Source organism: Colletotrichum abscissum, assembly GCF_030869225.1.
Source record: "Colletotrichum abscissum strain IMI 504890 chromosome Unknown Scaffold_8.1, whole genome shotgun sequence".
Taxonomy (NCBI): Eukaryota; Fungi; Ascomycota; class Sordariomycetes; order Glomerellales; family Glomerellaceae; genus Colletotrichum; species Colletotrichum abscissum.
Window position 1 is genome coordinate 1,215,966 of NW_026850525.1, and position 15,142 is coordinate 1,231,107.

Here is a 15,142-nt window from a genome sequence, read left to right on the forward strand (position 1 = left end):
CAGGCCAGGTTAATGGAATTGAGGGATATAGAACCCAAATACGACTTTTATACACATAATATTGGATAATGCCCACTCACCATGATTTGCTTCGCTCTGAAGACAAGCATCGAGCTGATGAAATATGTCAATTACAAAGGAACCGATGGCAGCGATTCTGTTCGCTTCTATGGTACAGTTCCACGCTTCCTTTATTTGCCCTTCTTCACCCAGTCCTCGACGGTTTCCCGGGCATCCGTGACCTTCTCATCAACATATCGTACACCAATCTCACTGTGCAGCCTCGCCATCCTCCAGCTGTTCTCGATGCTCTCGCGAAGCTTGAGGTGACCCTGCGCAATAACGGGGAAACGCTGCTCGTACTTCCAGGTGAGGTTGGAGACGTTGCCCATGGTGATGGGCAGGACGGTCCAGCCGGCAGTGATACCAAAGGCCAGGGGCGCCGTGGCGCGCAGGATGATGCTGCGGTTGCGGGTGACGATGCTGCCGGCCATGGCGGCGACTAGGACGTAAATGGCGCCGGGCATCAGCTTCTCGCCGCTCTCGCGGGGCGGGGCGAGGGATGCGATCGTGCCCGTGAAGGACTGCTCGAGGTTGAAGGCCTTGTCCATCGTCCGGTTGACGGCATCCTCGGCACCTACGGCGTACTGGTACAGGGCGAGGCGCGCCTTGCCGATCTGGACGGCGAGACGGTCGGTAGGGGTAGGTCCTCGCGACTTGGGTTCTTCGGCCTGGGGAGGCTGCTCGGCCTTGGGGATCGGAGGAGGGAGAGTGCCACTCGTCGCGGGGAGCTCCAGGTCGTCGTAGATGGGCTTCTTGGACTGCATAATTGTCAGCTATGCTACTATCTAGGTGCTGCGAGTCGAATGCGGACGTACGTGGCTGCTCTCGGGAGCTTCAGCGTAGGCAGTTCGGGGTGCCAGGGCGAATCCTCCCAGCATAACCGTCGCTGCTAACGGCGCGGCGCGCTATGGATCTCATATTAGTCGTTACTTCGATTACTAGTTGATTGGCCAGAGAAAATTACCCGTTGTAGCAACACTCTAGCAGCCATGGTCCGCTCAATTGGTCGATTGAGGGAATTGGGTCTTGGTCTCGCGAGAATTATTTGGATGTCACGGAATGATGCTTGGGCTTGCAAGCACCTAACGCCAGGCCCACTGGACGCTGGTGCGGCTATTTCCGGAGCTCGGGAATTCGATTATGCACTGGCCTGAGATGACTGGCAGCACTGCACACCCTTGCACAAAAAATTACTCCCGCCGTCAGTCCGGATACCATCCCGGCTACGGCCTATCGATTGGTTTATCTCATTCCCATTAATTCTCCCTATCCAGAAGCATTCCCATGGTCACGGCCCTTGGTCGCATTTACAACCACCCTCCTTTTTTCTGGCTACATGTTTTACTAGAATTTTCGTCTCGACTCGTAGTTATGGTCGCGCCATCGACGGATTCTTCATAATGATCAAATCTTCAACCCGCGGCCTCTGGGTCTGCACCCAATGCGTTCGGCAAGCTTCCCGAGGCCAACAGCGCCGGTGGATAGCCGCAGTGTCCGGCGCCGCTCACTCGAGCATCACGGCCGACCACTCACTTCCGGGGAGGAATACCGACGATGCGATCCTGCGCGAACTCTTCGACTCCCCCGACCGAGTGTCCAAGGCCTTCAAGGCGGCCGGCCCCAGTGTTGGTCTCTTCAAGAATCGATATCTCACTAGCCCGAATGGCTTCTACGTATTTGCCCGCAAGAGCTTGGACAAGGCGCAGAAGATTGTCCACCGAGTCCTCCATGCGTCGAGTGTGTCCGAATACCAGGCCGTCGTCAAGGACCTTGACCGTCTTAGCGACCTTCTCTGCCGAGTACTCGATCTATCCGACTTTGTCAGAATGACACACCCAGACCCCAGATTCCAGCAAGCAGCAGCCGGAGCCTGGTCGCTGGTCTATCAGTATATGAACCAGCTGAACACCATGACCGGACTGAGTGACCAATTGGTCAAGGCTATGGAGCAGCCCGAAGTGGTCGCGGCATGGTCAGAGGAGGAGAGGACGGTCGCAGAGATTCTCAAGCTGGATTTCACCAAGTCGGCTGTCGACTTGCCGCAGCAGGAGCGGGATCGCTTCGTGGACCTCTCGCAGCAGATAAGTGAGGTTGGATCCATGTTCGTCTCAGACATGCAGCCTGCGAAGCGGGAGGTTGTGCTTCCCTCATCGAGCTTCTACGGCTTATACCCCGGGATCGCTCGAGCGCTCACAATGAGGGGCAAGTTGCGCCTCCCCACCACCGGCCCTGAAGCTCAGGCCGCGCTCCGCAGCGTCAAGGACGAGGGGACGCGGAAGGAGGTGTACACCGCCATGCGTACCGCTTCGAAGCAGACAGTCGGTCTGCTCGAGACGATGCTCAAGCTTCGTTCTGAGCTGGCGGACCTGGCGGGGTTCTCGAGCTACGCCCACCTTTCCCTGAAAGACAGAATGATGGCAAAGTCTCCCGGCGCTGTGATGCAGTTTCTTCACGCGCTGCAAAAGTACAATACCCCTATTGTTCGCGAGGAAATGTCGGACCTCCTGAAGTTGAAGCAGACCCGACTAGACAGCACTGCTACTCAAGTCCATCCGTGGGACAAGGATTTCCTAATGGACGGCGTGCGGTCCGAGATGAGTCTGCCAGTCCGTCATCCCGATCACCTCCCGTCCTTTTTCTCCATCGGCACCGTCATGCAGGGCATGTCGAGACTGTTCACTCGTCTCTACGGTATTCAGTTCAGACCAAAGGAGTCGCAGCCCGGCGAGACTTGGCACGAGGATGTGCGACGCCTGGATGTTGTGACGGATACGGGCGATCTCATTGCTGTCCTGTACTGCGACCTGTTCTACAGAGAGGACAAGTCGCCCAACCCTGCTCATTTCACAGTGCGCTGTTCCCGAGCCATCGCCCCGTACGAAGTCGAAGAGGCTGCGGAAGACATCCACAACGCCACCTCCGATATGCCCAAGTTTGAGAGACCTGAGCAAGCCGCAAACGACGGCATGGAGAGCTTGCAGCAGGATGGCGTCCTGATGCAGCTGCCCACCATTGCCTTGGTCTGCGATTTCCCCAAGCACGATGCGAAGAGCTCCGCCCCGGCGCTCCTGTCGTACTACCAGGTCGAGACCTTGTTCCACGAAATGGGCCACGCCATCCACTCCATCCTCGCTCGCACCAAGCTTCAGAACGTGTCCGGCACGAGATGTGCCACCGACTTTGCCGAGCTCCCATCCACGCTGATGGAGCACTTCGCCGCAGACCCATCCGTGCTAGGACTCTTCGCCCGTCACTGGAAGACGGACGAGCCCCTGCCGTACCAGATGGTCGCCGAGCGGATCCGCCTGGCGAAGCGCTTCGAGGGCATCGACACGGAGAATCAGATCCTCCTCTCCCTACTCGACCAGTCGTACCACAGCCCCGAGGTCGCCGACCCGTCCTTCAACTCCACGCATGTCTACCACGGCCTGCAGAAGCAGTTCTCCCAGGGCGGCGCCGACCCCGCCGGCACGTGCTGGCAGGGCTTCTTCGGCCACCTGCACGGCTACGGCAGCACCTACTACAGCTACGTCTTTGACCGCGTCCTCGCCGAGCGGGTCTGGCGCGTCGTCTTCTCCGCCGGCGCCGACGGCAAGGCGCTCAGCCGGGAGAACGGCGAGCGGCTCAAGGAGAACCTCTTAAAGTGGGGAGGCAGCCGGGACCCGTGGCAGTGTCTGGCGGATACCTTGCAGGACGACCGTCTTGCCAAGGGCGATGATAAGGCCATGGCTTTGGTGGGTAGCTGGGGCATCAAGGATGACCATGCGTGAGGGACGTATACCAGCCAGTGTATTATATATGTAAGAAGGTCCGCATCGTACGAGACTAGAGTTGTATAAGAGTAGACATGTATCAATGACTAGATCGCACTGATACGCTCATCTTGTATTAACGCCGTGATAACACTCATTCTGTTCCTAGAGGCTCGTACCTGACAGCCAGCTCTGCTTACGTGGAAAGATATAAACAGCGCCGACCGTCCCTGCCTTACCAAGCCTTCATCCGATGAATTTTCCCACCCCCGAATACACAGAGAATACACACGGGAAGAAGCCTATATACCCCCCCTCAAGTCCATTCTCGCCACCAGCAACAGCAGGCGCCCCTCTAGGTCGGGGGGTCAGGACAAACTGGCTGGGTGGTGGAGTGGTTCAAGGCCAACAATCAAATTACGCCCACAGCCTACTCGACGACAGGCTCACGAGTTCCCGAGTTCGAATCCCAGTATGAGCACCAAGAGATGTAGCCCCCAATTCAGCCCCGGGGGGGTGAACTCTTTTTGACTGTTGTTATATCTAGTAGATATCGGCATGGCTATTCGTCTAATATTCCCATGTATCCAATACCATTCTCACGACGCCCGCCCCCACCCCCCTTCATGAACCCGCATCATGAACAGAACCTATCACAGACACCTCTTCTGGCAAACATCAACAATACAAGCAGAACACTACAACACCCATCGATTAGCGGTGCGTGGTTTCCAGCAAATGAACTAAAACAAAAGTCAATAACAACGAGAGTAACTCACGTATTTATCACCATTCGCTTCCTTGTACCAGCAATATCCGGACCCCTTCGCTCTGCAGCAGTCGCACTCGACTCTTCTGGGCAGTAAACCACCGCCGACATTGTTAGGCGAGGAGGATTGGTCGAGAGAGCGGGCTTCTCGGACTTCTGCGGTGTCTAGGGCTGCCGCGGCGGCGGAGGAGAGGAGGAGGGGGAGGATGGTGAAGACGGAGAATTGCATGGTGGGCGATGTGGCACCGTCCAGTGAAGTTGTAAGTGAGTCTGCTGTGTGTAGTTACACGGGTAGGGGCAGGGTGAGAGGATTGGGTGATGCTTTGAACGAGTTGGTGTATGGAGCTGGAGTAAAGTAGTTTGATTTGCTGCGATCATGGCCCAATTTATACATGATAACCTCGATTGTTACGTGGTTGGTACAAGTAGGTACGGCAGGTGCCTCAAAAGGAGCAAAGTCCCGTAAACGATACTCTAGCCTTTGAGTTGGCTTTTGAGTTGAGCCTAGTCATATTACACGCCGTAACCTTCTGACTCTACAAATCATTGCAATGTCTACAATCTCATTTCTCTATGTCCTCGCCAAGAGTTCTGATACTTTATGGTTCTCGTAAAAACCCCCGTACAGCTAAACGGCCAATCGGCCGTGGTGAGAGTTTGGGGCACCAGTCGATCTTTCAAGACTGTGAATCGTCTCGTTATTCTGGATATTGGGTTATTTCTTTAGTACCCCCAAAAAGTCAAATATAGTTTAGTCAAAGCTAGAGACAACTTTGAGACTCAACCGCCCTACGCCAACAATAGACAGACCCCTTTACCATCATCCTCATTTGATTTTCCCCCTTTCGTACCTTTTCATACGATGATATTGGATCGTTGTAGAGTCTCAAGAGCTCCAGCAGTGGTTTATAAATAGGTCGCACATTTCACTGTGGACGGCGTCACCGAGGGGCTGCTGCTCATCTAACACGGGCCATTGGGCAATCTTCAGAAAAAAGCGTTGAAACCTTCCGGCCCATTTCCCCTGTACATCAGCTGTTCTTGAATGCCAATGTGTACCTCAACGTCCACTCCTGGTTTAGCTTAGTAGTTGGTTCTACTGAGAGCTACTCATAAACTAGAGCCCATGTATCAGAGTAGAAGTGTTACGTTATATCTACTGGAGAACCAACATACAATCGCATCCTCGCAATTGGCAAGTAAATGATCAACTTCAGAATCTTTATCATCGTTGTATGCAGGGAGATCATCTCTGTGCCCAGGCGTAGCAGAGAAAATAAACAGAGGGCTGGCTCTCCCACTGCTCCGCCACTAAACCTCCAGCGAGGCCTGAGAAAGGAATTCTGGATTTTTCCGCAGGCCAATGAGGTGACCTACAAGCTACCCAATACCTCCAAGTCAAAGAGCAGAAGCACATGTTGCGCACCTCACTCAACAAGGTGACGTCGGAAACCCCAAACCCCGCAGGTCCTTAAACTCCGGGGCCTCCTCCGAAGGCCAGCGACCAACAGCCCTCCGAAAAGCCGGTCGTGACGAGGGCTCCGGTCATCATCCCACCGGAGCCGACTCACCGCAGTGGAGTCACCCGGACCACGGACGTCGTCGGCATAGCAAACTAACCCAGCCGGACAGCTGCGCTGACCCCCGTCAGTCCATCCCCAGCATATCACCTCAAAAGTCCTCCACAACAAACGTCTACCTCCACGACCCCGAAGAAACGAAACAAACCAAATAGGGCAAAACCGCAAGACACCAACGGAAAACGAGGTCGTACAAGCAGGCATCTAAGCAGCGGGGGAAACCCCAAGCCGATGCCTACCAGCCAGCAGACGACATGCGGAACAAGGTAGGAAGACGTTCATGAAGCGAACTCCCTCTAGCGCACAATATCCAGGTACATTACAGCTTGGGCGTACGGCATGGCGTGGGAGGCCTAGATCCCCATCACATCAGACGATAACCTCACGCCAGCCCTATCGGAATCGAATCATGCTCACGTCCCGGAACTTCGCAGCACCCTCATTGATGACCAACGGCATGCCGCTGGGCGGTGACGGTCCCCATCCCTCCCGAGACCTGTGCCGTACAAGCTACCCACTCCTCCCTTCTAGCGCATGCAGGCTCCGAGCAGGGCAGCGGCAGACCGACCGGTTCCTTCGGAGGGAACAAGATCCCGGATGCTTACTGCTTAGGTTTGGGACTTGGTAAGGGACGAGAGAGAGCTGCCAGGGTGGGTACATGGGGAAATAGAAGATGACAGCTCGCATGAACCCTCCCAAACGTGGTGTCATGTTCTCACGATCATTGCCCTAGCTCACTGCATACGTGGGCTCAAGGAGCTAAATTTAACCGGGGGAGTTGACCCAAAGCAGGGGATCTGCAATGAAATATTCCATCTATTGACATGTGTCTGCCTCATGTGGTAAATCTCATCCCTGAAAAGCTCAGCTATGGTGGAAAAAAACAAAATTGAGATCCAAGTACCCCTGCTTTGCAACAGAGCGTACTTAGCGACTATCCCCTTTAGCTCCTGAAAATGCCGTGATAACAACCGTACCGCGCCGCCACACTCCCCAACACCTGCCGGATAAGTTGGAAGAGAGAAAGTGATGATTTCGTGTCTGCGTCTTTCCTTGCATGCCTGGTGTCTCTCAGGCTGTGGATTATGTGTTCGCGTTTGTCGTGTGAAGTGGGATTTGTATGATACAAATATGCCCGAGTAAAAATGTCCCTGAATCGGACTCAAAATTAAGGGAATCTGTCTAAACTGCCATGGGGGTTGCGGTAGGGGTAGGCGATGCGCCGCCAGGCAATTGGAGGAAGCCGCCGTAGTATTCGTCTAGCCAGCGGGCAGCCTCCTCGCCGGCGTCGTCCATGCTGGAATCCCATCGGCCAACGGAACCCACATAGCCGTCAGGTCGTACGTTGACAATGGAAACCTCACCGGGACCGAGGCTACCAAGCCACTTGTTTGTGCAAAGCTGGCCACGCGTGTCCTGTTCTGGAATGTCGTCCAGGTAGAAGGTCCAGCGGCTGTCCTGCAGCAGGGCAGGCAGGTCCGAGATCTCCACATCATCTTTGGGCATTGTAGCTGTGGCTAGTGTTAGTAATTAAACTGAATTTCTGGTGAACAAGACTCACTAATCAAGGCAAATGTGAAGAGATGGCTGACGGCCGTGTATCTTTCGGGCCGGTAGTAGATGTCTTCAGACGATGGCAGTCTGGGCTGCGCAGCGTAAGAAGCACTAGCCGAGGCTGAGAGCTTGCTGATGAAAGAGTTGGCCGAGGCGATGGATTGGCAGAAAGTCTCCAGGAAAGGGCTCGACGCCTGGATATCCCACATCAAAAGGTAAATGCGGAACTGTCCGAGCATCGGGATGTCGAGCTGAATATCCACAGGATTTGAGTCGATGTATCTAGTGACCTTGGCCGGGGGAAGCAAGCAGCCAGGTCTGGCATCCCCCATAATGAGGCCTTGAGAGTCGGGCCTGTTCAGGGGGCTCTCAGAGTACTCAGCGCCGATGCCAGAAATGAAACGGACATTCGTCTTGAAGTTTTCTGACAGTGCTACCGCGTCACCTCCCGCAATCTGATTGGCGTGCTCGTAGTCGAAGTTGACCAGGTCAACAGCGATCTTTCTCCGCTCTTCTTCGTAACTCTCGAGCAGGCATTGCTTCGCGAGTCCTCGAATGCTCAGGTTGAGCTTCCACGCAATGTTCCACGAGTCATGCATAGAGGTGTTCATGCCCTGAGCAGACTTAGGGGAGTGCGTGTGACTGGCATCACCAGCGAGGAACGCCCTCAGATGGGGGTCGGTGAACCGACTGGCCACTCTCTGACCAATCTGGTAACGTCCGAACCACTCAATATACTTCCAGTCGACCTCGAAAGGCGCCATGATCTTCTTCGCTCGAGCCATGACGAATTCCTGGCCAAGCTCTCGCTTGTCGGCCTTGGGGTTCGCCTTCAGCTCAATGTAGAAACGGGTCATATTCCTCTCTCTCGGGATAATTAGAATAGAGCCGTATTCCTGAGAGTATACTAGCGTCTTGGACCAAATGTCTGGGAAATCGGTGATAAGTTCGCCATCGAGAACACCCCAGATTGCTGGTTGCGAAAGGCCAATAGCCCGTGCATCAGGAATGCTCTTTCGTACTTTGGAGTGGGCACCGTCACCTTTTTCGGGTCAGTATATGTCTTTCCCAGCGCAGCGGTTTTGTAGTAGTTCACTCACATCCAACCAAGTACTGTGTCAGGATTGTCCGCCGGTCTTGGGTTACGTTTGTGCGACAGTTAACCTGTAGGGGCCCCGCCTTGTTTTCCGGAACGCTGTAGGACTCGAATGCGGTATTCCTCCGTACCTCGACCCCGCGCTTCTTCAAGTCGTCGATGAAGAGGCCTTCAACCATACCCTGGTGAACGAGCAAAATGTAGGGATCGAGGACGTCGATGACGGGAGGGTAGTGTACCTCGCGGCCCAGTCTGTGCAGCGGCTCGTCGGCAGTGCTTCGCCAGAAGGAAATATCGTAGACACGAACACCGCGGAGGAGCAGAGGGTCGGCGAGGCGCATTTGACGGAAAGTCTCGATCGTCTTGGGCTGCAGTCCGTCTGCTCTATTTCGGGTATTAGCTTACAGAGGCATGGTAGGTATGTGTGTATGGATTGTCTACCTTCCAACAGGCGTCTGGTCAGCTCTGTCGTCAATAAGCTCGACCTTAATTCCAAAGCGCCCGAGATTGGCAGCCAGCATCAAACCAGCGGGGCCAGCACCAACCACGCACACCTGGGCCTCTATAGGAGGCTCAGGCAAGCTGCGCAGGAGGGTGAGTGTGTCTACAGTGGGATCGATAGCATGGAGACGGCCAGCGGCGGTGCCGGCCAGCCCGTTCGTCGGGGCAGTCTGTCCGTTTTGGTCCTCCATTGAGCCGTCCGAGTTAAGTACACCAGGTGCCATAGTCGAGAGGCGTGTTGCGATGTCACAGTCTCACAGGACTACCGAATCGAGGTAATTGGTCGTCGGTATGTGATACTGGGTGGTTTGCAAAGTAAGTGACTAGCTAGCTAGCTATGGCAGAGGACCAATCGCCAACGAGGTCGAACGAAGACTATTGGAGAGGTAGGTGTAGGTGTTCAGGCTGGCTTGCCGCGCTCGCACGGCTTGCGGTTGAAGACTTTCGAACGTGGGGTCAAGGATGTAATGCGCGGGCTTGAGATACACCACACTGGCGCTCAAAGGCACAGACTGAAGCAGGCGTGGAGCTCGAAGCGAAGCGATGAGGGAAACGGGATATTTTCGTACGGGCTCCAGCCGTCAAGAGGTTTAGTGTGGTGTCTCTTCGTCCGAGGGGTCTTTGTCTTGTGTGCGACGTAAGGGAAAATTGTTGGGTCCCAGGAGGTGGTATTCGAGATATAATAATAATATGAGATACGGCAGGGTCGCTCAATATGCAGCCAGACCAGGGCGGATTAGAGACCAAGGACCAGAATAGTGGGTGTGTGGTGAGGTGGGTTTGCAAGTTGCAGCGAACTAGCAGCAAGACCAATGACGGATGTTGCTGGACCAGGGCTGCAGCAGCAGACGGGACAAGCACACACGGGGAACGGGGTGAGAGAGCGCAGAGAGGGCAGACAAGACGGTGAGAAAATCAGAGAAGGGAAAGAAGGGAAGAGAGGAAAAAACAACCGACGAGTCCCTACAAGACCGAGAGAGTGGGAAGAGAAAAAAAAAAAAAGAGGGGAGGGGCCTGCAGACTGATAGCTGGGTGGTTCGACAGAATTGGAGATTGCTTCGCGGATGCTTCAAACGATTTCAGAAAGTGGCATGATGAGCTTTTGGAGAGCGGCAGGAATCGAGTGAGAATCAGACCACCACGGATTATTTACCCATGCCTGCCATACTTTCAGCCTCTTCCCATTGGCCGACCCCCCTCCGGAAGGGACAGCAGGGTCCAGCTGGTTGGGCGCTAGTCCCGTTTCGGTGTGCTCCAGAACGTGGCAGGTGCGTTCAGTGCTCCTTCCTCTACCTACGAATACCACTACCTACTATGTAGGCCTGGCGTGCCTGGTTCACACCTTCCAGAATCCACGGGTTCGACCTCTGAAGGCTGACGGATGACTGCGTTCACGCCATGGCGGGGGCAAGCCGCGACCGTTTATGAGGCCACTTTTTGACTTTAGCCTCGTTTCCAGCAACACCTGCCCGGCGTTTTTAGCATCACCACTTCATAGGTACGCAGTAGTTCACTTCCACTTCACCTCTCTTCCCACCTCAAGCTCCCACCCAACCCAACTCAGACCCTCTCCTTCTACACTATGACTACTGCCATGCAAGATATGGATATGGATACGTCGCTGCTCACAAATCATTCAACCTCATCCGGCCTAAGGAGTACCGTCCCATATCTTTCGATGGAGTCTTCAGTCGGATTCCAGTCTCGACCCCTCCGCTGAGGTCCGCCTATGCACACCTTGGCAGCTTGTCCTCTCGGCGCCCAAGTGGGTTCTCTCGATAGAGTTGCAACCTTTGGATACCTTAAGCTGCGCTGTATAGAGTACATACATGAACGACACCATCACGAGCCAATTACTCCAGACTTTGCAGACGTCGACATCTGTCGCCCTGACTCTCATATCTACCCATCCTAAGGTATTATCACTGCACCACCAGCAGACTGCGGAAACATTCCAATGTCAACGTTGGACCATCCTCGTCCGGGATTAGCTCCGCCAGCGGGTACCAAGCACGGAGGTTGGAAACGTGGAAACCCCCGATGCCGGGCATGGCATTATCTTCTACTCCCGTCGGCCCCTTCCCCATGTTACGCCAATGCTCATCTCTGACATGGCGAGGTGCGAACGGATACATCATACACACAGCCCAGCGTAGCAGCGCACCCAGCATCCGACATGTCACTGTCACTGTCCCTGACGGAGCCCTATTCGTTTCTTTTTTCAACTTCTGACACCGGCTTTCTGCAACTTCCAGAGACCCCCTACTTTCCATGTTCCTTCCAACAAGTTCTAAGCAGAACCCTGGGGCCCAGTTCCCTCCCACACCACTGCAGTAGTCTTCACAACACCATGGCAGAATCCTACGAGACTTCATGTCTACGATGACTTTCCTTTGCATAACATGCGCGGCACAGCTACGTTCTCGTATGGCAATGGCATGGTATGGCGTGGCTCCGGCCTATACCATCTGCTCTTTCAACTGCCGTATCCAACGTGCCTCATCCTCATAGCTTTTTCTCGCCCAACTATCGACCAACCCGGCCGGCCTTGACACAACACCACGCGGCTGCTCTCCAGATTTTCCGATCTGACCCCACTCGCCAATGCCATGAACAGCAGACCCCGAGGGTACCGCCAACTTGGTCGTCCCCAGGTTTCTTTCTGGAAAGTCTTAGTCACTAGCACCGTCTTTGGTTCCTCGGGACTAAGACGGCACGTTGAGGGCTTTTTGACTAGACTGGCTAGTTCCATTGCCTCTTTACCCTGCTTGACCTGGCTCTCCTCCTTCTGATCGGCGAGGCCCCGCGCAAAAGGCCTGCCTGCAGACCGGAGCCGACCGTCGATTGCTTGACCCCTAGTCACGGATTGAATGCGTCTGCTTCCAAAATATCCGGATCAAACATGAGAGACAGCTCGCCTATCGGTGCAGCTATCCCAACGCTATGGCTCGATTGATAACAACGTCCCCTACGTCTCAATGTGAACATTCTGGTTGGCTGTGAGAACGGCAAGTTTTGCCGTCTCATCATGCGGTTTGCGCGTGGACAATCGGCAAAAGGCACCAGGGAGTCTTCCCCTGCGTCACAGCTCCCACTCTCCCCGCGGCAAGTGACTTCTGGGGAATGCGAGTATCAAACACAAGCATATCGTGCGACTTGGCACATGTGTTCGAGCTAGACAAGTGCTCTTCGCTCGAGCTACGGCAAATGAAGAAGCCTTCGTTCTACTCTTGAGATGCGTAGTAGAAAGGTGCCCCTAAATGATCATACCATATGATGATGCTGGTCATACGGTATTGCTTCGGAGTGATAGTATCTTTCTTCACAGTGCTCGGACATCACCTAACCTCTTCCCTATTTGTGATAACTTTCACATGGTATTCTCTCTGATACTGCTGAGGAATGCCGTTGCACGCATTCTTGCAATATCCTGGCAACATATGCTCAGTAGCCTCAGTCTCGCGTTCGCTTGGTATATTGTCCTTCTTCCTTCCATGTGACTTCCTTGAGGACGATATACGTCCTTAAAGGCAGAAGTTGGTGATATGGAATGACACAGTCTGAGCAGAAGCCTTGGGATAAGATGCTGGATAGTTTCAGAGTTCAAAACTGCCGCGACGGGCGTAATGATGCCAATTCGTGTTGATCTTGGTACACTCTAACATCGCCCAACACTTGTTCATCCATCGCTTTGAGCTGCGGTGCGGTCTCTCCAATGAATTATAATTATAGAATTACAGACGCAGTGATCAGAGTCACCTAAACATCATACACGCGGACAAGCTTGCGTTTTCAGAAAGTCAAACCGAACTTCCTTTTCCCCTCCCAAAACAAGATCGAAGCTGGTGCTCCAGCCGCTCGTCGCAAGCTGCACCTGGGCTTGGAAGAGCGCATACCCGCTATCCTCCTCGCCCGTCGCCGCGAGGTCGACGCTCTCGACGTCGAGCCTCCTGTGGATCGCCTCGGAACGCCGCACGAGACGCACAACGTCCATCGTCACGGCATCTCCCGCGCGCTCCTTCAACACCGCGGCCGTGACGGTGAATGTGCGCTCGTTGTTCACGCTCGTCCGGTTGACGCAAGAGGAGGCTGCCTGGTAGAGCAGCGCGTCGTCTAGCGGGAACCCGCTGCCGTCGTTCTTGTACACGGATGTGGCGTTGCTCGAGGGCGTCGTCAGGTGGACAAGGAAGCTGCTTATACCGCTCGCTGCGCTGATGGCCGTCTCGAACTGGTACCAGGCGAACGTCTCGCCCCAGAGCCCATGCGTGACGCCGCCTTCGTCGAGCGTCGCGGGGACAACAACGGAACCCTCGCCCCCTCGATCTGCGAAGCTCAGATGGACGGCCAAATCGCCAGTGTCCCGCCCCGTCCCTTCCGTCGTCCTCACGCGCACCCAGCCGCTCAACGCAAGGCTCCCGTTGCCGCTCAGCGCCAGCGTGACGTAGGGCTTGATATCGACGGGCTCCACGGGCTCCGTCAACTGCACCGTCGCGGGCACGGTATCAATCATGCGCGTAAAGACGTCGGCGCACGCCGTCCTGAACCCGTTCTTGGTACAACCCAGGTCCCTGATCGTCTTGTTCCCGTCCGACGAGAAGATGTGCTTGTCCGAGTTGAGCGTCTCGTTGCGCCCGACGACCAACGGGTTCGACGTGTTGCCCCGCACGTACTCGGTCGCGATCCGGTTATCAAAGTCGTCAAACGTGCTATCAAACTTGGTCACCGTGTCCGGGCTCGGGTCGAGGCCCGTGATGTGCGGGTTATTCCGGCTGTGCACGCCGCCGAGGGTATGCCCGCACGCCACGAGCGAAATCATCTCGCTCTGGCTGAAACCGGCTTTCGCAAACGTCGCCAGCGTCGTGTCGAGCGGCGTCTGCGGCTCCGGTACGCCCGCGGGCCCGGCGGCGCTGGCGTCGACGCGCCCCGCGCGGAAGGGCATCTTTGCGCCACCGCAGCCCGCGTTGGCGACGACGACGCTCATGGCGAGCAGGTCGGCGGCGGAGGCGCGGATCGAGTAGAGGTTGCTGAAGAAGTTGAAGGTGTTGTTGAAGGCCGCGCCGCCGTTCTCGGCGCGGCCGACCTCGAACCAGATGGAGCCGTCTAGGCCGCCTGTCCCCGCGGCGGCGTCGGTGGTGGCTACGTCGTGGAAGGCGGTGCGGATCCACTCGGCGGCGAACTGGCGGCCGGCGATGTTGCCGCCAAAGGAGCAAGGGGTCACGCCTGGAAGTCATCCGTGTGTGTTAACTAGATGGAACGCTGAGGGAAGGGGAGCGAAGGAGGGGGCGGACGAGAGATGCGGGACTGGGGGCGTAGATCACGAACCTTCGACGAAACCCCTGCTGCGGTATCCCGTCTGTAATGAGAGGATATCCTCAATCTCGTCGTACTTGGAAGGCCAGGCATATGCGGCTCCCACGCTGTGCGACAGCGCGGCGATGCCGCTGATGACGGCGACGACAAGTCCGTCCCTTCTCATTGTCAGAGCTGGTCTCAAATTATACCTCCAACGAGCGTCTGATCAAATGAAGGGGAAAATAAATCAAAACGAGAGAGAACGCTGGCAGACATCCCAGGAAATAAACCCACGTCACACGCGCGAAGATTTGGTGCTGGGCATTCCTTTATAAATCCCCATCATCGCATTGGACCCGACCCTTTTTGGCACTTCATTTTGCCCCGGGGGGTTTTTATTGACTCCATTACGTGGAAGAGGGTCAATTGGTCTTTTTGTTTTTCTCCCACTCGAGGAACTTTTTTCCAAAGAGAGCGAGAGCTCCAGTATCGCCAAGACGTCAAAGGAAAACGGATCTGGCTTGCATCGGGTCCC

The 15,142-nt window shown here is 55.3% G+C and overlaps 5 protein-coding genes across 5 annotated transcripts; 1 reads left to right on the plus strand and 4 right to left on the minus strand.

The window, feature by feature from the left end:
- Positions 1–191: 191 nt before the first annotated feature.
- On the minus strand, positions 192–1,054 carry CABS01_04403 (uncharacterized protein; the record flags this gene model as incomplete). The annotated part of the gene is made up of 3 exons (XM_060537774.1): positions 192–821; positions 879–968; positions 1,028–1,054. 3 exons carry the CDS (start codon positions 1,052–1,054, stop codon positions 192–194), a joined length of 747 nt encoding a protein of 248 aa, XP_060390619.1.
- Positions 1,055–1,463: 409 nt separating this feature from the next.
- CABS01_04404 (peptidase family M3) lies at positions 1,464–3,833 on the plus strand (the record flags this gene model as incomplete). Its single annotated transcript, XM_060537775.1, has 1 exon — positions 1,464–3,833. The coding sequence occupies one exon, from the start codon at positions 1,464–1,466 to the stop codon at positions 3,831–3,833; it is 2,370 nt and encodes a 789-aa protein (XP_060390620.1).
- A 696-nt stretch (positions 3,834–4,529) lies between these two features.
- On the minus strand, positions 4,530–4,813 carry CABS01_04405 (uncharacterized protein; the record flags this gene model as incomplete). Its single annotated transcript, XM_060537776.1, has 2 exons — positions 4,530–4,558; positions 4,606–4,813. 2 exons carry the CDS (start codon positions 4,811–4,813, stop codon positions 4,530–4,532), a joined length of 237 nt encoding a protein of 78 aa, XP_060390621.1.
- Positions 4,814–7,346: 2,533 nt separating this feature from the next.
- CABS01_04406 (FAD binding domain-containing protein) lies at positions 7,347–9,539 on the minus strand (the record flags this gene model as incomplete). The annotated part of the gene is made up of 4 exons (XM_060537777.1): positions 7,347–7,675; positions 7,726–8,760; positions 8,819–9,198; positions 9,256–9,539. The coding sequence occupies 4 exons, from the start codon at positions 9,537–9,539 to the stop codon at positions 7,347–7,349; spliced, it is 2,028 nt and encodes a 675-aa protein (XP_060390622.1).
- A 3,542-nt stretch (positions 9,540–13,081) lies between these two features.
- On the minus strand, positions 13,082–14,791 carry CABS01_04407 (WSC domain-containing protein; the record flags this gene model as incomplete). Its single annotated transcript, XM_060537778.1, has 2 exons — positions 13,082–14,535; positions 14,638–14,791. The coding sequence occupies 2 exons, from the start codon at positions 14,789–14,791 to the stop codon at positions 13,082–13,084; spliced, it is 1,608 nt and encodes a 535-aa protein (XP_060390623.1).
- Between the last annotated feature and the right edge of the window lie 351 nt (positions 14,792–15,142).